At 35.3% G+C, this 26,285-nt stretch overlaps 1 protein-coding gene across 8 annotated transcripts in view; it reads left to right on the forward strand.

Moving 5' to 3' along the window:
* Positions 1–26,285, forward strand: part of SREK1 (splicing regulatory glutamic acid and lysine rich protein 1) — a 45,264-nt gene that overhangs the window by 11,248 nt on the left and 7,731 nt on the right. For 3 of the 8 annotated variants that reach the window (XM_026019693.2, XM_026019700.2, XM_072750069.1), the window contains 9 exons: positions 3,427–3,550; positions 3,837–3,952; positions 9,604–9,768; positions 9,909–10,087; positions 11,274–11,404; positions 12,293–12,407; positions 17,109–17,228; positions 17,598–17,966; positions 21,580–21,675. In XM_026019693.2, coding sequence (XP_025875478.1) covers positions 3,890–3,952; positions 9,604–9,768; positions 9,909–10,087; positions 11,274–11,404; positions 12,293–12,407; positions 17,109–17,228; positions 17,598–17,966; positions 21,580–21,675 — 1,238 coding nt within the window. In that variant the 5' untranslated portion in view covers positions 3,427–3,550; positions 3,837–3,889. Of the gene's footprint in view, positions 1–655; positions 3,551–3,836; positions 3,953–9,603; positions 9,769–9,908; positions 10,088–11,273; positions 11,405–12,292; positions 12,408–17,108; positions 17,229–17,597; positions 17,967–21,579; positions 21,676–26,285 lie in introns of those variants that run through there. The other 5 variants (XM_072750068.1, XM_072750067.1, XM_026019662.2 and 2 more) reach the window with 3 other exon arrangements.

Below are 26,285 nucleotides of genomic sequence, written 5' to 3' on the forward strand. Positions count from 1 at the left end.
TAACCTTACAGAATCTGAAGAATGTTACAGTGAGCCATGAAAGATCTGATTATGCACTGCAAGCAGAGTAATAATGTGTTATGTACTGAAAAAGATAGCAAAGTGAGTTTGAAATAAATCAAAGGAAAGAGTTCCAGTGGAGTAAGTTCTGTTAGAGGAGATAGGGTGCTGTAAGCATTCTTCTATTGACTTCACTGATTGCATTCTTTCTTTGATGTTATAGAAACAGCATTATGAAAGAAATGAGACAGCCATAGCAAACAACAGTTTTAAGAAAAGTTTTTTCAGTTTCTTTCAATTTGCTGTTTTTCTAATGCAGACAGATTTGTAACAAGGTCCTAAGCTGTATAAATAATGTTTGATGTGTAATAGTTTCATACATATTAAGCATTAGCTATTGTTAATAAAACCTGCCATTTCAAAATAAAATATGCTTTCATTATACTTGTCCAGATATGACCTCTTTTTGTTGTTGCGTGCATCTCAGATTTCTTTTTTATAAATGTTAACACTTAGAAAAAGATAAGGTCAAACATAACAAGGGTGTCAGCCTAATCATCAGTCGTAACTTTATGTCCACATTTTCTGGTAGATGGATTTTGACTATTAATTTGGTTTTGTATGTTTTCTCTATGTGATATTTGTGCATTATTAGATGACTAGACTGGCCAAGGCAGACCTGTTACACTTGCCTGAGTTAGGCATTGTTTGCCATGCCACTAAACCTGCCGTCAAGTGAAACCTTCATTGGGGAAATGAGATCGGAGTCTGAACCGCAGAAGATGGACGCCCTGTCTCTGTTTTTTATTGTTTTACTTTAATTTCATTTCTTTTTCTTTATTTTGTCCCTTTTTTTGTTTTTGTTTTTGTTTTTGTTTTGTTAAATCTCTTTCACTTTAACTTGTGAGCTGGGTTTCCAGTTCTTTGTAAATGGTATTCCATTAAGGGTTCATAACATTGCTTTGCAGATTATATTGGGAGATGAATAGCAGAGCTCAATCTTACAGTGAAATAAATTTTCATAGTAAACTAGGGTACAGTGTTGTGAAGCTCAGTGTGAGTCTTAATTGGTGTTTATAGACTGCACAGTACATTTTGTTCTCAAAACACTAAAACACTGATAGAATTCTTAGGAACATTTTCTGACCTCATTGCAACATTTTTGCAATTTTTCTCCCAAATCTACATCTTTCATAAAAACCAACTGATAGCTAATAATTTTCATCCTTTCCCCTAGAAATTTAAGCATACAAAATCCTCAAGGAAAGTAAGTAAATTTCTTAGACTAATTTAGGGGTAGAGGACAAGCAGAGACATTCGCTTTTTTGAGTTATTTTATTATAGAAAAGAACTTCCTTGACTTACAAAGACTTTTTATTTGCCTATATGGGGAATGGGTATTTGAGAAAGTTTGTTGAAAACTTGCGTGTATGTTTCTCTGCTTCAATTTTTTGCAGAATTTTCAGATGTCACTAGCTTCTAAATGGATTCCAAGATTAGGACTAGCACTTTAATTTTCTCTGAGAGATGTTTTTCCTCTCAGCTGAGTTTGAGGAGTATAGTTTGGGGAAAATCCTGAATGCTTGTTTGTTTTATACTTTTATATACTCTGATAGTATTTGGAGGGTAAATTTGATAGAATTCTATCTTGGGAGTTAAGCAATGGGACTTTTTTCTTAAAGTATCTTTAATGGTAATTAGAATAAGGAAAAAATGTGATTACAGTTAGACTTACCATTTATAATAGTTTTTTATTACTGTGAAAGGCAGTGAGAAGCAGATAACCTATTGAAAAATTTTTTAAGCCAGAAGTGGAAGTCTTTATAATATCAAGTGTTCATCTTTTGGCCTGTGTTGAATACTTTTTGTTTGTGTAGTCTTCCTACACTGTCTTTTATGGATACTTTTGCTTATTTAATTACAAGTAATCTTAAATTGGGGACATTAATAATCGAAATTCTTAGCTTATATTTTGGGTATGTAAATTAGGGTGGCAAAGCATAAGATTTACACAGACACAGGACCTCAGTCGATTTATCAAGATGTGTTCAGGTTTTAAAGCATTTAAAAAATAATACCTATTTATAACATAAAATGGGCCTGGTAGCAATATAAATAGCTTAGTATATATAGGTGGGTATACAGATATGTGTATTAATACCAGTAACTAATAAATATAAAATAAATTACTGTTATTTGATGTCTTCAGTAAGGCCTACCTACCTTTTATTTATGCATGTTAAAAAATCTGTGCTTGTGCAGAATTTACACTGAAATAATAAAATAACTGTTTTTGAAATTAGTAAATTAATGTAGACTTAGATGTTGTAAAATTTAGGAAAAAGTAGGATTTGTTAAAGCTAATTGAATGTAATTTTTCTGTTCCTATAAATAAGGTGTAACCATTATTTAAATCAAATTTTAAAAGCTGTCTTGAATTCCATCCATGTTTACAGGTATATTCAGATAATATTGTTTAGAGATTATCCCTCCACGTCTGGTTGTCTTAAGTAGAAATTTCAGTTCTAAATTCAGCACGGTGCTTTTGAAAACTTAATCCATATGCTATTTTCAATTTAGTGTGATTTTGTACAGTTTTATTTTTTGAGGACTCCATAATGGAAATGTGTAGACAACTACCACGTAATTATAAGTAGCTTTTCTAAAATAGATATATGCAGTCAACTTTTTAAGTAATATTTTAGCAGGAGCAGTAGAGAAAGAGGACAGAAAGGGAAAATGTGCAGAAGTTGCAGTTCATATCAAAATTAATTGATTAAAGTTTAGTGTTCAAATACAGCAATTGATGAACTTATTTTAGAGTAAGTTTTTCATTTTTTAGTTCTAGGGATTTTTTTTTTTTTTAGTGTCTAAGATTGTTTTAGTGTTACACTACTTTTATTAGGCAGTCAAGGTGTTTATAAGCAAGACATTAGGCATTAACCACCCCTCTTCAGATAAGTATACATAAATTGGTTATAAAAGTCAGGACGTTAAGAAGTTTCCTGAGACAAAGGAACTTTTTTTGTTAGTGATTCTCAAAAATTTTAGTAATTCCCAAGGCATGTTCTTTGAATTGGATTCTTTTAGGCATCTCTGACCTAGTTGGTGAGAGGTCTTTTTTAACTTGATGGGTGTAGGCTTCCTTTTAAATTGAAGGTGATTACATGGAGTAGGCTTTTGTTTTTTTCTGTCTGCTTGAAAAATTGAATAGAATATATTGGAAGGTTATCAAAATTGTTTGCATCACCAGTAGGTAGTTTTAGTAACTAGGATAGGGGCACTCATTAAGGAACAAATTTCAATTCGCACATATTTGTTTTTTCTTTTTCTTTTTTTTGACTAATTTGGTTATTTGCCATTTCTGGGGATTAAACTTTAAAAAATGTTCTTCTTTTCTGTATCTGATGTTCTGTGTGCTATTAGTGATGCAGCCAACACGAACGGTTGTCATGTGTAACACAACTTTCGATCACCGCGAAAACACCGTCCTGGGAAAGCGTCCATGCTTGATATCGTTTGGTTCATGAACATTAAGTTTCCAGTACAGGTGACCCATAGCTCAAAGTGTTAAATAATTGTCTACATTATTCAATTTTTAAAATAATATTCCATTAATGAGATTGTTAGTCTTTGAAGTTTTGCTCACTTTTATTTTTCCTAGTAGAGCAGGATAAAAGGAAAGACTTAAGTTCTTATTTATTTCTTTGTACAGATCTGATAGATAGATTCATTTATTATTATTATTTTTTAAGTGCAAGGGTAATTGTAAAATCATAGTGTAAAGTTTGTGTGGTGTTTCTGCTTCCCGTAATGTTTGGAACTTGCCTCTGCAGGTAAAATTCCAGAGGAATCCAAAGCCCTCTCTTTATTGGCTCCTGCTCCAACCATGACAAGTTTAATGCCTGGTGCAGGCTTGCTTCCCATACCGACCCCAAATCCCCTGACTACAGTAAGTATTACACACCCTCTTCTGAAAGGGATTTATGTTCAGTTGTATAATCATTTGAAAAGAACTTAGAAAATTATTTCTGTTTGGAACCTTTTTTTTTAAATGAAAAGGATTGAAAATGTCTGCTCAGTTTTTCTACTTAATGTCTATTTAATTTTTCCTCCCATGTTATCGTTGACTTAAACAGACTTTTGGAATTACTTCTGAAGTAATTGGGCATTCGTTTAAATTTGAGAACTAAAGTAGATTATTCATTGGAGAATCATTTATTGAAACTGAGCGTTTTAGATTGCGTGGGGAATTGGAAAATCTAGGTAACTATATTTCCGCGTTCATGAGGACTAAATCTTTTAAAGTAAAATAAAATGATCCACAGCTTTATAACGGGAAAAAATATCAGAAACATTTGATACTGAGAAAATGTGAGATGGTAGAAACACGGTAAAAATATTTTCTCATTAACTACATACATTTAGGAACTTAATACCTTTTTTTGTGATTTCTAAGAGGGGTTAAATAAGATTTTGCTGTTGGGCAGCCCGGGTGGCTCAGCGGTTTATTGCCGCCTTCAACCCAGGGTGTGATCCTGGAGACCCGGGATCAAGTCCCATGTCAGGCACCCTGCATGGAGCCTGCTTCTCCCTCTGCCTGTGTCTCTGCCTGTCTCTCTCTCTGTGTCTCTCATGTATAAATAAATAAAATCTTTTAAAAACAACATTTTTGCTGTTAATAGGCTCTTGTTATATTTATTTATTTATTTACTTACTTATAAAAAGATTTTATTTATTTATTCATCAGAGATACACACACAGAGACAGAGACAGAGGCAGAGACAGGCAGAGGGAGAAGCAGGCTCCATGCAGGGAGCCCAATGTGGGACTCGATCCCGGGACTCCAGGATCATGCCTGGGCTGAAGGCAGGCACTGAACCGCTGAGCCACCCAGGGATCCCCCTCTTTTTATATTTATTTTAAAGAAGGGTCATTGTTTTTCAAAAAATAATGCAAGACAAAATACAAAATTCACTTTAATTGTAAGTTGTATCTTAGATTTGTGGTATTGGATTATTAGGGAGTGAATGAATACTAGCTTTATGATAGTAGTTAATTTTTTTTAAATACTTTTTTCCTTTTTTTTTTTTTTTTTTTTTTAAGATTTTATTTTTAAGTAATCTCTGTACCCAATGTGGGCTTTAAACTCACAACCCTGAGATCAAGAGTTGCATGCTCTACCAACTGACTCAGCCGGGCGCCCTCTTCCCTCCTCCTTTAGGTAAACTCTACTCCCATTGTGGAACATGAACACACCTGGAGATCAAGGGTCTCAGGCTCTACTGACTAAGCCAGCCAGGTGCCCCTTTGATAGTAGTTAATTTACCAAAGTTATGAAAGTGGTCTCTCAAACTTTGAAGTGCAAAATTTTAGGTCTTTTTTTACATGTCATTGTATTGCTGGAGACCTGCACTGTGATCCCTGGTGGGAAAATGCTTTTTATTTTTTATTTTTTTGGGGTGAGGGGGATGCAGTTTTTATTTATTTACTTACTTGAAGGGGCAGGAGAGAGAGAGAGAGGGGGAGGAGGGACAGAGGGAGAGGAAGAGAGAATCTTAAGTAGGCTCCACACCCAGCACAGCACCTGACATGGGGCTCAGTCTCACAACCCCCAAGATCATGACCTGAGCCCAAATCAAGAGTCTGGCACTAAACTGACTGAGCCACACAATTGCCCCTTTTATTTTTAAGATTTACTTATTTTAGAAAGAGTGTGAGTGGTGGAAAGAATAGAGGGAAAGAGAAAGAGAGAATCTCAAGCAGACACCCCCTGAGTGAGGAGCTCCAGCACAAGGCTCGATGATCCTGAGGTCGTGACCTGAGCCAGTTGAGCCACCTAGGCACCCTTGGAAAATACTTTTTAATTCAATATCTGATTGTTTGAGTTTGATATTTTAGATACTTTTTAGGTACTTTTTAGATATTTTCTAGAAAATTTTATTTTGGTTATATTCTGGCATATTTTAACATGTTAATTTCTGGATCACTATTTTTTTTTCATAGTATTGTTATTGTCTTGCACTCTTGATAATTCTTAGAGGGATTGGTTAGCAACAGTGTAAGTTTTTATTTAATTTGTTGGCTTGAGGGGAAATGGTTTTCTTTTAATTTAGCTGTGGATAGCTATTATTTTGAAATTTAATTTATGAAGAACAATTCAAGCTAGAAAATAGAGGACAGGTGACCCATTGTGACTTGGTTCCTGCTTACCTCTCTGACCTTTTTCCTACCTGTTTTCCTAGCTTACTCTACTTCAGCCATACTGGCTTTGTTGTTTCTTAGACATTCCAAGCATATTTTTGCCGTAGGGCTTTTATATTTATTCATCCTATGCCTGGAACATTTTGGTTTCAGGGAAGCCATAGATTCTATGTCAGAAGGCAAAAAGTGTTATGTCAGGAGTTTAGGTCATCTTTAACCCAATGAAGACCAAAAGGGTAACTAAATACTTAGGTTTCTTAGATCAGGGCTAGAAAGTAGACTAATCATCAAAAGAAGGGTAATCATATTGTTACAGAGCATCCACATTCAATAGAACTTTCTGCTATGCTGAAAATATCCGTATCTGTACTATTGAGTGTGGTAACCACTAGCAGCATGTGCCTATTGAGCACTTGAGATGTAGCTGTTGAGCACTTGAAATGTGTTCCTGAGTTTTAATTAAAATTCAAGTAGCTGTATGTCATAATTGACTATCATATTGAATAGCATAGGGATAGCAAGATGATATGAAAGGAAGACACAGGAAACGTTTCTAAAAAACTGAACTTTAAATTTGAGAAACAAAGGGGTTGGATGAGATGATTTGGAAAAGCCCATTCCAAGTGTATGAGTATGTGTGTGTGTATGTATGTAAATAAATATAATGTCCCAATGGAGAAAATTTGCAGGTCAAAGGGATTGACAACTGAGAGTTACCTGGAAAGGCCTGTTTAAAGCTTTAAATCCATGCAAAACTAATAAATAATAAGAGTCATATTTGTGATTTAACACTAGTATATAACAATTCTTTTGCACAGTTAAAAAAATAAAACTTAAATATAATAATCCTCAAACATCTGTGTACCTTATACCATAGAAGACAAAGCTGGGGGGGGGGGAGGAGCGTCGATATACAAGCAAAACATGGAAAAAAACTAGGCTTGGGGTGGTGGCCTTGATTCAGAGATCACTCTCCCATTTCGAATTGAGCTATTTTATACGACTTTATGATAACTTGAAACGGTGATGCTGAGCAACAAATCTAAGATCTGTTAGTAGCAAGATACCACACATTATAATAAATACTATGAAGGAAAACAGTGATGTGGTTGAGAGGAAATGAAGCTTTATATGAAGTGAGGGAAATCTGTTAGAGGATATGAATGACCTGATTTCTAAAGGATGTGACTGGCAGCAGGAACACTAAGTGAAAGCCCTAAGGTGGGAAAAACTTGTGTCTTCAAGGTATAGAAGGGCAGTCAGTATAGTTGAAGCTTAGGAAATGGGCGTGGTGGTAGTATGTGTTTTGAGATAGTGGAGGGTTAGATAGGGTACTGACAATAGCGCTTTTGGGCCTAGGAAAAGAATTTGAATTTTATTGTAAAGTTAACTAGAAGCCAATGATTAGTTTTAAGCAAGGTGTAAGACATAATTTGACATTTTATAAAGATCTTACACAGGCTTTTGTGATGAGTATAAGTGATATTTTTGTTTTTATCAATTTCATCTCTACCTTGAGGAAGTGTTTTTACTTTGTATTTGTTTAATCTTAGTTTTGTAACAATATACAATGTCCAAAATTTTCTTTCCTTTTTTTGGACAGGGGGAGAGTGAGAGGAAGAAAATAGGAAGGGACAGAGAGAATGTTAAGCAGGCTGGAGCCTGACTCACGGCTCTTATCTCATAACCTTAAGATCTTGACCTGAGATGAAATAGAGAATTGGATGCTTAACTGACTGAGCCACCCAGGCGAACCCCATTGCTCGAAATTTTAAATCTCATAAATGGAAATAAAAGTTGTAGCTTAAATTCACATTAAAAACATGTTCCTTAACGAACTAAAATTGAATTTAGTAATGTAAAGATCATTCAAAGGTTTTGTCCTGTTCCCACCAAAGTATAAGTCAGTTCAGTATTTTAGGTTTCTTAGGAAAACTTTGTCCGTTTCACTTTTAGTTTGTGCATAGTGGTACCTTGCTTCTACAAACACTTAGTAGCTAAGTAGCTTTGGGAAAATTATTTCACATCTGTAAGTCTTTATCTGTGAAATTGCCATAATATTCATACTTACCTTTTATAGTTGATATGAGGATTATGTTAATAACACAGCAAAGGGGCACCTGCATGGCTCAGTTGGTTTATTAGCATCTGCCTTCAGCTCGGGGCATGATCCTAGGGTCCTGGGATTGAGTCCCACGTCAGGCTCCCTGCTCAGCAGGGAGTCTGCTTCCCCCTCTCCCTTTCTCCCTTCCCCTGCTTGCATGCAAATGTGTGTGCAGAGGGAGAAGCAGGCTCCCGATGGGGAGTCTGATGTGGGACTTGATCCTGGAACCCTGGGATCAGGACCTGAGTTAAAAGCAAATGCTCAACCTCTGAACCACCCAGGTGTCCCTCTTTCTCTCAAATTAAAAAAAACAAAAACAAAAAAAAAATGCAGCAAAAATTAGGTGCAGTGATTATTAACCATAAGGAACTCAGTCAATGTTCTTGACATCCCAAGGTACAGGTGATTCTCATTATTTGTGAATTCTGTACTTGTAAATTCACTGACTTAGCTACAATTTACTTGAAGCCTCAAAAATCAATACATGGTGGAGCTTTTATAGTCATTTATTGACACATAGAATGATGAAAATTCTGAGTTAGGTGCTCTGTATATTCTCGGATGAGTTCAAACAGCAACACCGCCTTCTTGTTTTAGCTCTAAGTCTGTAAAAATGGTCCTTTTTGTGGTCTGGTACCATGTGTTAAACATTTTTTTGTATTTTGTTGCTGACTTTGCTTTTTAAATTAGCCCCCAAGTATATACTGTTGTGTTCCTAAGGGCTGGAGGGCTATGATGGGCCTTATAGAGAAAATATGTGGGTTTGGTAAGGTTCATTCAGGCACTGGTTGATAGTACTGCTGGCTGTGAGTTCAATGTTAATGAATCAACAATATATATTAAATAAGCAGCCTTTAAATAGAAACATGTAACACGAGATAATGCATTTATTGGGTGAAATAGATGAAAATGTGACCAGAAGCTTGCAGGTAGTATATACCTGGCCCCGTATTTTCCTTAGGAACGCTGACGTAGTATTCAGTAATCCAGTTCTCGGCAACTTTATGCCGTGACTACTGTGAAGGATAATTGTTCATTTTTAATTTCAAGTTTGAAAGTAGTTACCTAGGTAGTTAAGAATTATGTTGTTTTTCTAATGATACACAGAACTGTGGCCTCCTTCTCAATAATTCAGATGTATACTTGGCTTAAAGTTAGGACTCCCTAGTCTCCTTCCATTCTTGTTGAATTGATACTTTCTTTTTAAGGTTAAAGAATAGTAATCTTTGATACTAATAGAAAATATGTGTTTTTTTTCTTTCTTTCTTTTTTCTTTTTTTTTTTTTAATTTATAGTTGGGTGTTTCCCTTAGCAGTTTGGGAGCTATACCAGCAGCAGCACTAGACCCCAACATTGCGACACTTGGAGAGATACCACAGCCACCGCTTATGGGAAATGTGGATCCTTCCAAAATTGATGAAATTAGGAGAACAGTCTATGTTGGCAATTTAAATTCTCAGGTAACTAATTTAAGAAGCAGCTGAGTGGTAGGACCTCTTACTCCTTCCTGCTTCTTCAGAGTCATATCGATTATAAAGTAACATTTACCTAATTTTTTAAGAAGTATATACTTCATTAAAGTGTGACTTTGTTTCTTCAGACAACGACAGCTGATCAACTACTTGAATTTTTTAAACAAGTTGGAGAAGTGAAGTTTGTGCGGATGGCAGGTGATGAGACTCAGCCAACTCGGTTTGCTTTTGTGGAATTTGCAGACCAAAATTCTGTACCAAGGGCCCTTGCTTTTAATGGAGTTATGTTTGGAGACAGGCCACTGAAGTAAGAAACCCTAAACAAAGAAATTTTAATGATTTTGGAAAAGCTTAAACTATTTCTGATGTAATTAAGGCTTTTTTTTTTTTTCTTTTTAATAGTAATTGGCAATTTGTGGAAAGGAAGACTTTGTGTTAAGTATAAATGAAATATATGAGTTATTTACCATTTTAGCTTTTAAAATTATATTTGAAAACATACTATTTTCTATTTTATAAGATCTAATTTGATGTTAACATTACATACCCTATATAATGATTACAGGTCTTTTCCGATAAGCTCTGATAAATCGGATTGGGTTTGCATTATGACTAGACTAATGGACGGTTGAATCTACGTTGATGAACTTAGAGTAATATAGTAATAAGAATTTCTGTAAATCCAAAATCCTAGGAGGAAAATAATATTAAGTGCCCAGAAATATTTTAAGTCCTGCATTTTGAGTGTTAATATTTTCTCATATCCTTGTTTGCAAAAAGAAAAATTGGCATAGACTTTACATTTTCAAGACCAGAAATTCTGTTTCTTACAGATTATTGAGGCAAGAGTTTTATCTGAATTTCATAGGTAATTGCCTTAGTTATACAGCTTTCAGCTATGAAAAAATTAATATCTTTTTTTAGTGAATGCTTGTTTTCTCAGTGTGAAGGGGGGTAAAGTGAGACTCATCAGATTCATTTATGTGCATCAGAGAAACCACTTCTAACCTAGTAGGGAAGAGTTTTATCAGGTATTTCCCACATTCGAAGCTGTATCTGACTCACCTATGGTCCAGGGTTGATTAAAATTGTGCACATATAGAGGTTTTCCTGCATTCTCCCAGCGTGCAGAGATGCCGACAAAATCTTATAATCCAAGATGAGAAATGATTCATTTTAATATTGGTGTCAGCATTTTAATTTATTCTAACGTAAGTTGTGTGGAAAAGCACTTGTCTTGGTGTATTTAAGTATTAAAGAAGTCAGCTAGTGTTGTTTTTCTTTTTTCTTTGCTTTTGGCTTTGTTAGCAAGAGATAAAGATGGATGGTAATGAGATTAATCATGGTTTTGATTATTCTGTATTTAGTTGTATCATTCTTAATGTGCTTTCGAGATGTCCTCAGATTTATAAATATGTCTGTCTTTTAAACATCTGTTTCATGTTTTGTAAAATATGGTGTGTATTTGTGATATGCTAATATTTTTAATTTAGAATTAATCACTCCAACAATGCAATAGTAAAACCCCCTGAGATGACACCTCAGGCTGCAGCTAAGGAGTTAGAAGAAGTAATGAAGCGAGTACGAGAGGCTCAGTCCTTTATCTCAGCAGCCATTGAACCAGGTAAGGCCACAGTGCTGTTACATAGGTCACAGTTTAAGATCATAGAACCTTAGAACTGGAAGGAGTTTTAGAGTTTATCTTGTTCAGTCCCATCATTTTACAAACAAGAAGACTGAAACTCAAGAAAGAGTAAGTGACTTTCTAGCGTCAAAGGTCAAAGAACTGCTTAGCACAAATGTTGTATTTTCCCATGATAACTGAATTGAAGCACTGATATTGAATTAGTTTGAGTTTCCTCAGTTCTTTATGTTTTGGTAGCAGAGTCAGTGCCCACAACTGAGTTGCTTAACGCAAAGTATAAATGTTATTGTGAGGCTAAAATGAATAAATATACTTAAAATGTTAAAATCATGCAGGTTCACTTTCCTTCAAAGTTTTCATTTTAAAAATAGGAAAGAGAACCCATGATTTAGACAAAATATGAAGACTTTTAGCAAGGTAAAGGAACACGTATTCAGACTTTTGTGTTGCTAACTGAAAGTTAAAATCCGATCTAAAAATGTCTACGTGGTTTATAGTTGAGCAGATTTCCTAAATTAGCACTCAGAATTTAAGCTTCACTACTAGCAGAATAAATGGAGAGAAGATTTAAAAATCACTGTCATAGGAATTACAGACATGTTATAATGGTACATTATGGCAGCAACAAAATATTACGAACAGCTGTTTATAATCATCTGGTTTATATGTACTGCTGCAGGGTGGCTGCACTCAACGAGTTTATGCAATGACTTTCTTGGATGTTTCTGAAGGATAATTGCACAGGAGGAGGATGTACAGAGAGTAGGCCCCTTGCACTATATGTGGTACATTCCACTTGTGCCTGATTATTAACTGGGATCTTTAATTGTTCTGAGCTTACACTGCAAAGTGGTTTTTTCCTCCCAGAGTCTGGAAAGAGCAATGAAAGAAAAGGCGGTCGATCTCGTTCCCACACTCGTTCAAAATCCAGGTCTAGCTCAAAATCCCATTCTAGACGAAAAAGATCACAATCAAAACACAGGTGAGAATTTCTGCTATCCTATTTTAAATTTTTTGGTCTTGTGTTTAAAATAGTTAAGATTTCTGAGGTTTTAGAAACTTTGCTGGAGCTCACCAGGACTTAGGTTTATCATTAAATGTTGCTTTAATTATAATACTGTAGTTATGAATGAAATTTTATCTAATGTATAATTTTTATTATCTCTAATTTACAGTTTTGGAGGTTGGTTTTCTATCTTGAGGTGCTTTATTCCTGATTTTTCTAAGAATAAACTAGTCTTTATACAGAACTGGTAGAAAGTTTTCATTCTTCTTCTTCTTGAGAAAATGAAACATATGTGTGGTGATGCTGAAGTATTGTTGAAGTAGCACTCCCCTGCCCCCCAGTCCCTTCACGGCTTGGAGAGTAGCACCTTAGATCTTGGTTTCTAGTACTAACTTATTTCTAGTTCATGAGTCAAGTGAGGTGCTTTAGATCTTTGGTATTCTTGATGATAAGAGCCTCTTGCACCCCCTTTGGGACCTGAAGCACAGGAGTGACTTTACACCTTTAGCTCCAGTATTGTATTATACTTAAGCTCTGTTTCTGTTCTTTTTATCTTACTTTTGAACATAGTTCTGTCATTGTGATTTTCTTCTTTTAATAAATCTGTTTTGTATTTAGTCCAAAATAGACCTCAAAATGTGAACTTGCAACATCATTTTGATTGGAAGTGCCCTAAGAATCAGGTTTAAAGTGTCAAGTTTTATTGTCTTCTCTAAGATACATGGGGAGATGTTACTGAAATGTGAAAATGTATATAGTGGATCCTAATTATGTGTTAATATGTATATACATACTTAGATCTGAAGAGAAGAGAGAGAAAAGTATATGGGCCTGTGTGTGTGTGTGCGAGCTGTGTGGTTGTATTAGAGAAGGAGGAAGGTTTGAGGGGAGGGAAAAGGAATCAGTATGCTCTATGTTCAGTGTCAGCAGCAAGCTCAATTTAGTCTGTTCTTCTATGATATCAAGGAGATTGAAGCAATGAGATAGGAAAAATTATATTCTTTGACTCTAGTAAACTATACTTCTGACTGCTTATTGGTATATACGTTTCTATAATTCTTAGTTTGTAAAGTCTCTTTTGGGATATAATTTACTGTCGCCCTCCAAGGTCTTCCAGTAAGGCAAATTCAGATCCAAGTGAAGGAAGTCGTTGCGTGTACAAGGAATAAGGCAGTGCAACAGAAGTCAGTTAGATTATGAATATTTCTACAGATTGACAGGATGTGGTGAAGGTAAAGGAGGTAAAGGAAATACAAAATTGAGCTGAGAGTAATTGCCTCTTTTCTGAGGAAACAGGAGACCAATGACCTGAACCTCATTTTGTGTTGTTCTAAGAGCTGTGCTCCAAATCTAATACCTTAGTGGTTTTCTAAGGCTGGAAAAAAGCAAAATTTGATTAACCTCATTGTTTCCTTGATAATCTCTGTGAAGATTTATCTGTTGGAGCAATTTAACTTTCTGCTTTAAGGTTGCTTGCTCTTATCATTTTAGGTATATTTGGATAATTTCCCCTATCAAGGGTTAGGAGAAGAATTTTTCGGTCCAAGATAAAATTTATTAATTACTTCCTAATTCATTAGAAAGCTTTCCTGTAGGTTTGTCTAACTGTGTGGCATTAGAAATTACTTGTTTTTGGCACACACATATATGTAACACTCAGATAAGTTTATGTAGTGAGTAAATTTATACTGTTTTTTATACATGTATAGAAACACTTGTAGCCTTTACTGAGTTCATAAATACAAAAGAAGAAAGGTTCTTTTTAAGGGGAGGGGGGGACTCCTTAACCACAAACATTTGACTTAAGGATCTTGGTATGGAAGGAACTTCCCTGGTAGGGGAGTGGGATGGCAGGCATTTCTTGGATTCCCCCTGCTAGTGGAATTTGATACCCTCATCTCTGGCTCTGCCCCACTAGACTTATTAACAGGAATGTGAGTTTCAGGATCCTTTGCTCTTGGAAGGCTCACCCTCTACTTTCTTTAGCATTCTCAGATGCTCCTAGAGCTTCCCTCCAGCCTCTATCTCCTTCCTGTTCCTTCTCCTTCTGTAGTAGGAGGCAGGAAGGGATTTCTTGTCATTGTGATCTTGGCTAGGACTGGAGAAGTGTTTCGACTATGCTCAAATTTTTATATGTGTTTTTTCCAAATGACAGTGTTATAAAAGGTAGGTAGTACTGTGATTATTATAAAGTTAAGTAACCTTGACAGACCAGCATGGGAACCATAAGACATTTCTTAGTATTTTAATGGGAAAGAGCGGACTTAGAGTTGAACTTTGATGAGACATAATGGTAAGTTGCTCTGTATTTACAGTTTAATTTATAAATGTGATTTTGCACATATGCTGAAATGATCTCCTAATGGTAACTCAAGTCTTTCTCTTTGGTTGGATTAGATTTGCTCTTGACTTGAAGCTTTTAGCGTTCCTGTTCACAACACTTATTTGTAGATGACTAGTGGGTGAGATAGGGACATGAAAGTAATGTCAAAATTAAAATAGGATAATTACTCTTGGGACTTTCAAACTCTGCGGACCCATAAGGTAAGATGGGAAGCCAGTGATCAGTGTTTTTTTTTTTTAGATTTTTATTTATTTATTCATGAGACTACGCAGAGAGGAGAGAGAAAGAGAGGCAGAGGCACAGGTAGAGGGAGAAGCAGGCTCCATGCAGGGAGCCTGACGTGGGACTCAATCCCAGGTCTCCAGGATCACGCCCTGGGCTGAAGGCGGCGCTAAACCACTGAGCCACCTGGGCTGCCCTGATCAGTGTTTTTTTAACTTTATTTATTAAGGCTATACATAATGTTTTAAAAGGTGTTTCTTTGCTTAAGGTTAAAAAGCAGCAGTGTTGGAGGAAAACAAAATTACTATTTATTTTTAGCAAGGTTAACTAGAACAGAAATGTAGAGTTTCTATTAAGTACATAGAAGCAAAGGCCTTAAAACACATTGCCCTTATGTAAATGTCTATAAATGGATTAAAAATGTTTTTTAAGTTTTGCAGTTTTGCCTTAATACCTATCACTCAACTCTGTCTCTCTTGGGTTATTAGTAATAAAGATTTCAACAAGCTGTGGCTTATCTTCTTACATTAAAAATGTGGTATGAAGATAAATGTATAATTTTTAAAGCCATATAATAGGTGAGTGATTCAATTGAAAATTAGCTGTGGAAAACAGATTTTAACTAACTGAAAAATGTGTTTAGGATTAAGATTTTATTATGAATTGAAAATTGTGTGGAAATTTTTCTGGCTTAGCATACCGCAAGTATTTAACTCTGTATTTCTTTTATAGATATTTGTTTTAACTTAATTCATGAAAACATGACTATCAAGATGAATTTTAATTATAAAAGCATACTTATGAAAGTTGATTTGATCTCCTTGGGAAAAATAAAGCTATAATTTAAAGTTTTCATTTATATTGATTGTTAGTTAATGTTGATGATCTTGAGAGTTAAGAATTTTGAGCATTTACTCCATACTGGAGACTGCTAGGCAGTCTTTCATGCATCATATGATTCAGTCCTCATGACAGCCTGAGGCTACATAGGTATGCTTCTCCAACTTTGTAGATGAAGAAACTAGACTTAGAGTGGGTAAGGGTTCTCCCAGTTAGTGTGTGGCAGAGCCAAGTGTCACAGCCAGATTGTTTTACTCCAGAGCTGGTGAGTCTCATCACTTTGTTAAGTTCCATACATTCAATTTTGTTACATTTTAATAACTAGTTATTAGGGTACCTCTTTATTAAAGAAAATCACATTATATAAGCAATATTTCATTGAGAAGAAGGAGCCTAGAGAATTTCAGAATTGGAGTAACAGTTATTTCTCCTGCAAGAATTCTGGTAATAAAGGTTTCTTTTAATAGCTATGTTTATATGGTTATAAAATCAAGATCTTGCAAATCCAACATAGGATTATACATATCTTTAACTCATGAGTAACATTTATTTTCCTGTCATACTAGCAGCGTAATTAGTACTGGGTGCTTCCGTATTCATTCTTAAGATATATTATGATGAGTATCACACAGCCAGTTAGGGAAACTCTTGAGCCATTAAAACCACTATTTCCTGTCAAAGTATAACCATAAGCGGTATAACTACAAGCAGTTCTATTATGTGCAGGTCAAGAGTTAAATTTATGATATAAATACTTGCTCTATGGGAGAAGTCCCATAGTAACAGTCTTATAATAATGAGCAAAAGAAAGCCACAGGTGAAAATAACAGCTTCAAAAAAAGAAAAAACGGGGTGCCTGGGTAGCTCAGTTGATTGTCTTCCTTTGACTCAGGTCATGATCCCGGGGTTCTGGGATGGAGCCCTGCCTTCTCCCTGCTCTGTGGGGAGGCTGCTTCTCCTTCTCCCTCTACTCCTACCCCCTGCTCCTGCTTTCTCTCTCTCTTTCTCTCTCAATAAATTAAAAAGAAAAAAAAAAGAATATTACAACTTCAGTCTGACATAGAAAGTAACTTAATTTCTTTCTCTGTCTTTGTGTTCTGGGTAATTTATTTCAAATAGTCTAACTGAGGCATTACGTAATAGAGAATTTTAAAATACTGATAAATACTTGGGATAGGTTTTAAAATTTTCTTACTTGAAAGACATCTCAAATGTTTAAAAATTGAAATTAACAGTAGGTTTTGACATTCTAACAACTTGTTTTTCTTTAGGAGTAGATCCCATAATAGATCACGTTCAAGACAAAAAGACAGACGCAGATCTAAGAGCCCACATAAAAAACGCTCTAAATCAAGAGAGAGGCGAAAGTCAAGGAGTCGTTCACGTTCACGGTGAGTTTTGGGGGAAATTTGCGGTAAGTTTTTTTGTGGCTTCATTTGTTAAAAAATTCGTACGGTTTAGGTTTTTAATGAGCGACATTAAATTTTTCTGATTGTTTTAGTAGTGATTAATATTGGTTGCCATTGATTTGAGTATGATGATCAGAATGACGCATGAGGTTTCTAAAATACATAATTGAACCTGTTAATTGTTTGATTTAGCAGCTTCATGTACACCTTGGTTACATAGAAATTATTATGTAATGTGTTATAAGCTAGTATAAATTGTTTTGGGTCGATTGTCGAGGAAAGAGGTAGGTCCTTTTTGGGGAATAGAATAATTTTAGTTGTGAATTTATTTATTTATTTTTGTTTTTAAAGGGACAAGAGAAAAGACACCCGAGAAAAGATCAAGGAAAAGGAAAGAGTGAAAGAAAAAGATAGAGAAAAGGAAAGGGAAAAAGAGAGAGACAGGGAGAAAGAACGTGAAAAAGAAAAGGAACGGGGTAAAAACAAAGATAAAGAACGGGAAAAGGACCGGGATAAAGACAAGGAAAAGGACAGAGAGAGAGAGCGGGACAAAGAACATGACAAGGAGCGAGACAAGGAAAAGGAAAAGGAACAGGACAAAGAAAAGGAACGAGACAAGGACAGATCCAAGGAGATAGATGAGAAAAGAAAGAAGGATAAAAAATCCAGAACACCACCCAGAAGTTACAACGCATCAAGAAGATCTCGTAGTTCCAGCAGGTTTGATAATGCTTAAAATTTTTGCCAAGGGATATACTGTCAACAAATGAAAATAAATTTTAACCAAGGGGGAAAAGATTATTCTGGGCAAATGGAAACAGTACAATAATATTTCCCTCTAATTGCAGAATAAACATTTCTCTAGTAGAGCCCTTGCCACAGTAGTGAACCAGTGAGGTAGAAGGGATGATAATTGGGCAAAGTTATTTGAAAAGTTTTTTTTTTTTTTTTTTTTTTAAGATTTTAATTACTTATTTGGCAGAGAGGGAGAGAGAGAAGCAGGCTTCCTGCTGAGTGGGGAGCCTGATGCAGGGCTTGATCTGGGACCTGAGTGCAAGGTAGACACTTAAACCTACTGAGCCACCCAGGTGCCCCATTTGAAAAGTTTTTAACTATCTTTTGTAACCCACTGTTTGAATCTGGTGGTGGCAGCCGCAGAGGCTGCTGCTGCTGCTGCTGCTGATTTTGTTGGAGGATGATATGGCAAGGGCAAGTTTTTTTTTTCTCTTCTCTTCTCTTTTTTCAATATGGAAGAATTGGCCTCTTGGGGAATTTTAATATGCAGAATGATTATTAAAATTTCTTATTTAACTTTCTTATTTAAGTTCTTATTAAATAACTTATTTATCTTTACTGGTCTATTTTTTTGGGTGTTTAAATTTTGGTTTTCCTTTATCTGTCACTGTTCAGATTTTACTGTTTTTCCTAGGGACTGTTCCCTCTATTAATAAGTACACTGCCACCAGATGGCAGCAGGTTGCCATAGTAACAGCTGCTAAAAGAACATAGGACCTTCCTTGATTCCAGATTATCTGAACCTGTATCCATTACTCCAGGTGATATAATAACTGAGTAAATGGAGGTTCCTAACTTTTTAAAAAAATTCAGTTAGCCAACATATAGTATAACACCCAGTGTTCATCCCATCAAGTCCTAACTTGTTTTAAACTAGACTTAAAAACACTGAACAAAATATCTATTTTAGCAAGCTTTATGGATATTTTAAGTTTTTGGTTTTCCATAGAAAATAACTGGAGATGAATGTATATTTTCTGTTTTTCTAACTTTGTGTTTCAGTAGCTTGTTTTTAATACCCGTCTTTGGTTAGGTAATACAAAATAATGGCAGGCATTTATTGCATGCTTTACTATATGCCAGATTTTGTGTCACCGCAGTTTTTCATGACTAACCTTATTTAATCCTCACAGTATGTGAGAAGACTATTATCGTCATGGTTTAGAAGTATGATAATACTGCAGCTCAGGGGAAATTTTTCCATCTGCTCTGCACTTCCATTAGAAGTACGGTAGCTCTTTCTCTTCTTTTTAAGAGATTAAGTTTGAGAATTCTCTAATTAGTACCTGGTACTTACTTTTAAAAACTGCCACAAAAGCATAAAGTTGAAAGCTACAGTGTATATTCAAATGAGGCTTAAAATAAACAGATCACTGCCATACTTCAGCACATTAAACCAGAAACTGAAGAATTAATTAGCCTCATTGCTGTGGACATCAGTCAAGTCTGCAACTGTTCCTTTACTCCACAGTGATTTTATTGATTTGCCTGTCAACATTCCTTCACGTTTATGTGATCATTTAGTGGTTGTCCTTTATAACACAAAACAATGTTTTGATTCCTTTTAAATTCAGTTGAATTTACTTTTTTGTGACTTTGAAATGTTTTAATTTGAGGGGGAGCATTTTAAGTTGCTTGATGTTTAAGAAAGTTCAGATGTTTACATTCATTCCTAAGTATATTCTTAACTCCTGTCTGGGGCCTGGGGAATAAATGCTGACTAACGTGAGTTTCCAAAGGTTCAGTGGGGCGCCTGCGTGGCTCAGTCAGTTAAGTGTCTGTCTTAGGCTCAGGTCATGATCTCAGGCTCCTGGGATGGAGCCCCGCAGCAGCAGGCAGTCTGCTTATTGCATTCCTTCTACTCACTCAGCACACGCATGTGCATGTGTTTTCTCTTTCTCAACTAAGTAAATAAAGTCTTTTTTTTTTTTTTTTTTTTTACTAAGTAAATAAAGTCTTAAAAAGGTTCAGAAGTTTAGAATGTTTCCTGTTTTCAAAGAGCTTGGTAAAGAGTTAAAATTTGTCTTCTTTTAGTATTTTTCTGTTTTTCTTGTGCTTTGATTTGTTTAGTAAACGGGAAACATTTTAACGGCTCAAAAATAGTGTATTTTTATTTTAAACATTGTCCTCTAATCTACATTTTTAAAGGAAATTTTGATATTTAAGCAACTGGTAATGTTTATATTCACTAGTAAAGCTAGTAAGGGGAAAGGAGAAAATACTGATACCACATGTCCACTTGTGCATCGTGCTTCCTGAACAAAGTTAAACTGGTTAGGGTGGAACCATTTTGTGTAAACAAAGCCTAAGATACACTGTTAATCTCATCTTATGAAATAAGCTTTGTGGTACTTGTGCTGTACTGTTACAGAATGGCAGTGACTGAATGGAATATCCTTATCTGATTTTCACCTTAGTCAGGAAGAATAATTTTGAGGTGTCATGAAAATAAAGTCAGGTAATGGAGGAAAGGGCCTTAGGTAGTATTGGAATTGATGTTGTTTTCAAAGTTCTTGGCTGGTTTAGGCATAACATTTACTGTATCTACCACATCTGAGCATTATGTAATTTTAAATTTTATAATGAGAAATGTAGGCAAAATGTTTTATTAGCCTAGAATATTCTTGTTGAAGTGGTATGGAGAACTATGATTCTAGCGGATTTGGTTCTTTGACCTGTACGACCACTACTTATTAGAGCTCTTTGTGAGATCATTGGACACGTTAATCATAGTATGTCCTCCTTCCTACCTCATCCCTTGAATTATGGACATCTTGAAATTCATTGTTTCTCAGTTGACCAGGTTTATAAATGAAGTAATTTTGAGTATGAATCATTTGCTCACATGGTAAACAAAATAGTTCTTAATAATACTAAACACTGTCAGTTCATTAGTTATTTTTTATTTCACATTCAAGCCATAGGTTTTAACTATTTTATTTCTGTCTAAGCAATTTGTGCACTTAGTTTTACATGAAGAGAGCACTAACGTGGTAGGAAGTTGGGGGGTGAAACAGTTTCTCTATAAAATGAATTAATGTAAATACTTTTTTAGAGATATTCTAAATGCTTGGATTTGGAAAGTTCACATATTGCAAGCCAACTTAATCTTTTATAAAATAATCCACAGTGGGGCAGCAAGGAGCTAGATGCAGGACAAAGGGATCTGGACAAGCAAAACCTTTTAGATGCGGAAGAAGAACATACTTGAGAGAATCTGAAGTAGCCATTAGGAAATTAGGAAATTATTACTGTAATTAGGAAATTATTGTTCAGATAAACCAGATGAGGAGAAGGTTTTCTTCCTTTTCTGTTATGAAATCTTAGAACATATTTTCATGTCTGTAAAATTTATGGTTCAAAATTTGACCTCCACTAATACTACATAATAGAACATGTTCTTAAAGGAAATGACTTTAAACTGGCCTTTGAAGAAGAATGTTTGCATGAGAGCATTAAGGACCCGTTTGCTTTTGTGTATTTGAATTCCCTTTATTAAAATTCCTGTATTTTTCAATAATATATTTTTGACTTCCAGGGAAAGGCGTAGGAGGAGGAGCAGGAGTTCTTCGAGATCACCAAGAACATCAAAAACTATAAAAAGGAAATCTTCTAGATCTCCCTCCCCTAGGAGGTAGGTTGAACGCGTGTGCTAATAAACCCAAGGATGGAGTGGGGGACAGGCGTAGAAATATTTTCTTTTTGATCTGTTTTTAAACTTTCTCTTTTGAATGAGTAATATGTTATACATTTGCATGTTTGAGAAATCCCAACAGCATAAAAAGTTACAGATCAGTAGGTCTTAACTTCACCTATGCATTCATCTACTCCGTCTCCGTAAGTAGTGACTTCACTTTTTTTTGTATTGTATGTCCTTCCAGTTTTGTGTTTAGATATACAAGATGGAAATTTATAGTTTCTTTTCATATTTCTTTGCAAAAGGCAGCACAAAAACCACATGTTGTGCCCTTGCTTTTTTTTCACCCAATTACCTGCAGATCTTTACATATTCATTAGTGAGTGCTGCTTCATTCTTTTTTTTATTTTTTATTTATTTATAGTTTTTAAAGATTTTATTTATTCACAAGAGACACAGGAGAGAGAGGCAGAGACACAGGCAGAGGGAGAAGCAGGTTCCCTGCAGGGAGCCTGATGTGGGCCTCCATCCTGGGTCTCCAGGATCACGCCCTGAGCCGAAAGGCTGTCACTCAGCCACTGAGCCACCCAGGCGTCCCCTCATTCTTTTTTAGTAACTGCATGGACTTCCATTATGTGGCAGTACTTTGGTTTATTTAATCAGCCTGCAGGAATGGGTTTTCTTAATTTTCCTGTCATAGATTATACAGTACTGTAATGAATAGCTTCAGACTTTGTTGTGTGCAGGTATGTGGGAAAATTCCAAAAGTGTCGGAGGCTAAATGTGTTTATAGTATTGAGAAGTATTTCTGTATCGCCCTCCCTCCTTATGAAGGCAGCAGTTTGCACTTTAACAGACTGTGTATGAGAGTGCCTGTTTTCCATCAGCTCCAACATACTTTGTTACTACAGTTGTGGATTTTTGTCTGTCTGATGAGAAATAGTATCAGGATATAATAATTTTAGTTGCATTTCTCTTAAGAGTGAAGATGACCTTCTCTTCATTTTTTTTTTTTTTTGACCTTCTCTTCATATAGTTGAAGGCCATTTGTATTTCTTTCTCTGTGAGTTGTTAGATACTTGGCCCATTATTTTTGTTTGTTTTGTGGGGTCTGGTTTTTGTTTGCTTGTTTGTTTTTAGAATTTTCTTATATCCAGGGGCTTTTTTTGAATTAGCAACATTATTCTTTTTTTTCAGTTTATTTTATTTTATTTTTTTAGTTAACTCTACCCCAAACATGGTGTTTGAACTCATGACCCTGAGATCAAGAGTTGCATGCTCTTCTGAGCCAGCCAGGTGCCCCTGTATTAGGGAGATTATTCTTTAGTGATTTGATACCAGCTATCATTCCTAGTTTGTCCTTCCTTTTCAGAAAATATTATGAGACTTGATTCTACAAGAGATTTTGATTTTTTAGTAGTTTCCTAAGTTTTTTCTTTTTCTTTTTTAAAGTAAACTGTATACCCAGTGTGGGCCTGAAACTTAAAACTCTAAGATTGAGTCACATGCTCTACTGACTGAGCTAGCCAGACATCTCTCAAATGTTTCCTTTTATGATTTCTGGATTTTGAGTCCTATAAAGTTAGAAAGATCTAGATTATAATAGAATGCCCCTCACTGTTTCTTCTTGTACCTTTATGATTTTACTTATTGCGTTCAAATCTTTGATCCATTAGGAGTTCGTCTTTATGTATATAGTATGGCATGTGGGTCCAATTTTATTTTTCCATATGCTTTTCTCTTTCTGTTTTTTTTTTTTTTTTAAGATTTTATTTATTTATTCATGAGAGACACAGAGAGAGAGGCAGAGACATAGGAAGAGGGAGGAGAAGCAGACTCCATGCAGGGAGCCCAATGTGAGACTTGATCCTGGGACTCCAGGATCACACCCCGAGTCAAAGGGAGACTCTAATCACTGAGCCACCCAGACATCCCTCCATATGCTTTTATGTTGATCAGTACAGTACCACTTATTAAAAGCTCATGTTTTTCTAACACTACTTTGTTATATTGACTTTTCAGGTACTAAATATTTCTGCTTGTGGTTGGGTCTATTTCTGGGCCTTCTCTGCTGCTGGATTGGTTTGATGGTTCATGCATGTACCAATGCCCCATACTTTTTTATTTTTTATAACTCAGATTGTATAGTTTTTTTGTTTTTTTTTTTTAACATTTTAGTAGGGCCAATTCTTCCCCACTCTTCCACTGCTGTTTTTTGAACATTCCTGACCATTCTTGCCTATTTTTCCATTTGAACATAAGAGTTGTTTAGGTTCTAGAAATAAAATCTGGTGGTGATCTGTGTTACAGTTGCATTAAATTTATTAATTAGGGAAATTGACAAACAGATTTTATCAGTAAAGCCTTATGGTGGCGAGTCTTGCTTTCCAGTATCTTTTTTACTTATTTAAACCATTTGTAGTGTTTTCTAGGAATACTTCAATGTTTGTTTCATAGAGATTTTATACATCTCTAAGTTGATTTCTAGATACTTTATTGTTGTTGTTTCTCCTGTCTTTTCTTTCATTATGTCCTCTAGCTGGAGGTTGGGTTCATGCAAAGGAAGATTACTGCATTTTGTGTATTTATTTTTTATTTCATCACCTTAATGATTTGTCATAGTTTTTCAGTTGGTTTTCTGTGGTTTTCTAGGTAAAGAAAAGAGAAATTTACAAAAACCTTTGCCAGAATGTAAAGAGGAGCATGTTTCTCAGTAGGGGTCTTACTGTTTATTTGCCAGTGGGTTACTGGCAAACAAACCCAAACAGTGGGTTACTGTTTTTAGGTGAGAATAATAGGAGGCATTATGATACTGTAGTCATGGGCCGTATGTGTATATTTTTAATACTTTGGTCTTGAAAGTTAAAACTTTTCTCAGTTGTGAATTCAAATTAGGCAAAAAGGTTACTTTTTTGCCTAATTTTTCACAAGGTTACTTCTGACCCATTGTTGCTCCCCACCCACCCTCTGTAAGTGATCAATTGCTTTTATCCTTCCTGTGTTTCTTTTTGCAAAATTAAGCAAATGCATTGATTAGAATATCTGTGTATGTATGTGAGTAAACTGTACTTAGCCTCACTTACATGTTGGGTTTTTCTTTTTTAATTGAGAAATAATTCATGTATCATAAAATTCACTTTAAATGTGCAATTCAGTGGTTTTTAGTTAGGTTCACAGTATTGTCAACCGTCACTCCTACTTCATTCCAGAACATTTTTTTCACTTGAAAACCCGTACCCACAAGCAGTTACTCCCCCCCAGCTCCTGGCAGCCACCAGTCTCACTATCTTTGTGGATTTGCCTGTTTCTGGATGTTCATATGTGGACTCAGCATGTGTTTTGCAACTGGCTTCTATGACTAAATGTAATGTTTTCAAGATTTATGTTGTAGCATGGATCACTACCTGATTCCTTGTGAATAATATTCCATTGAATGCATAAAACCATGTTTTATTTATCCATTCATTAGTTCGTGAACTTTTAGTATTGTTTCCATTTTTAAGCTATAATGAGTAATGCTTCTATGACTATTCATGTACAAGTTTTTGTGAGGCCCTGTGTTTTCATTTCTCTGGGGCATGTGCATAACGAGTGGTAATTACCCAGTCCTGTTTTACTCTCTTTTTTTTTAATCAGTATGCTAAGCAGTGAGTCAATTTATTTTTTTATTTTTAATTTTTTTTTAAGTAATCTCTACTCAGTGTGGGGCTGGAGCTCACAACCCTGAGACCAAGAATCACATGTTTTACCAACTGAACCAGCCGGGTGCCCCTCTCTTTATCTTTTTAGAAACTGCCAAACTGTTTTCCCAAGTGCTTGTGCCATTCTACCTTCCACCAGCATTGTGTTAGGGTCCTGATTTCTCTGCATGCTCACCAACATTTGTTATTGTCTGACTGATTATAGCCATTCTACTGAGTGCGTAGTGGTATCTCATTGTGGTTTTGATTTATGGTTTTCTAATGAATAGTGATGTTGAGCATCTTTGTGTGTGCTTAATTGATCTTTTGTGTTATCTTAGAAGACATGTCTTTTCAAGTATTTTGCCCATTTCAAATTTAGTTATTTGTATTTTGTTAAGTTGTAGGAGTTCTTTAAAATCTGTGTATTAATCTTGTGTACCAGATACATGATCTGTAAATATCTCTCCTATTTTGTGGGTTTTCTTTTCTTGATAGTATTCTTTGATGCATTAAAGTTCTTAATTTTGGTTTGTTTTTATTTTTGTTTTTGTTTTTTTAATATTTTCTTTATTCACGGGAGACAGAAAGAGGCAGAGACATAGGCAGAGGGAGAAGCCAGGCTTCCTATGGGGAGCCTGATGCAGGATTTGATCCTGGGATCATGACCTGAGCCAAAGGCAGATACTCAACCACTGAGTCACCCAGATGTCCCCAAGTTCTTAATTTTGTTGAAGGCAGATTTATCTATTTTTTTTCCCTTTGATGCCTTTGCTTTTGGTGTCATATCCAAGAAATCATTCTAAATCCAGTGCCTGGATTTCTTCTAAGAATTTTATAGTTTTCTTTTAAGAACTTTATAGTTTTAACATATATGTTAGGTCTTTGACCCATTTTAATTAATTTTTTAATATGATATAGTGGTCC

Source organism: Vulpes vulpes, chromosome 2 (assembly GCF_048418805.1).
Source record: "Vulpes vulpes isolate BD-2025 chromosome 2, VulVul3, whole genome shotgun sequence".
In the NCBI taxonomy this organism is placed as follows: Eukaryota; Metazoa; Chordata; class Mammalia; order Carnivora; family Canidae; genus Vulpes; species Vulpes vulpes.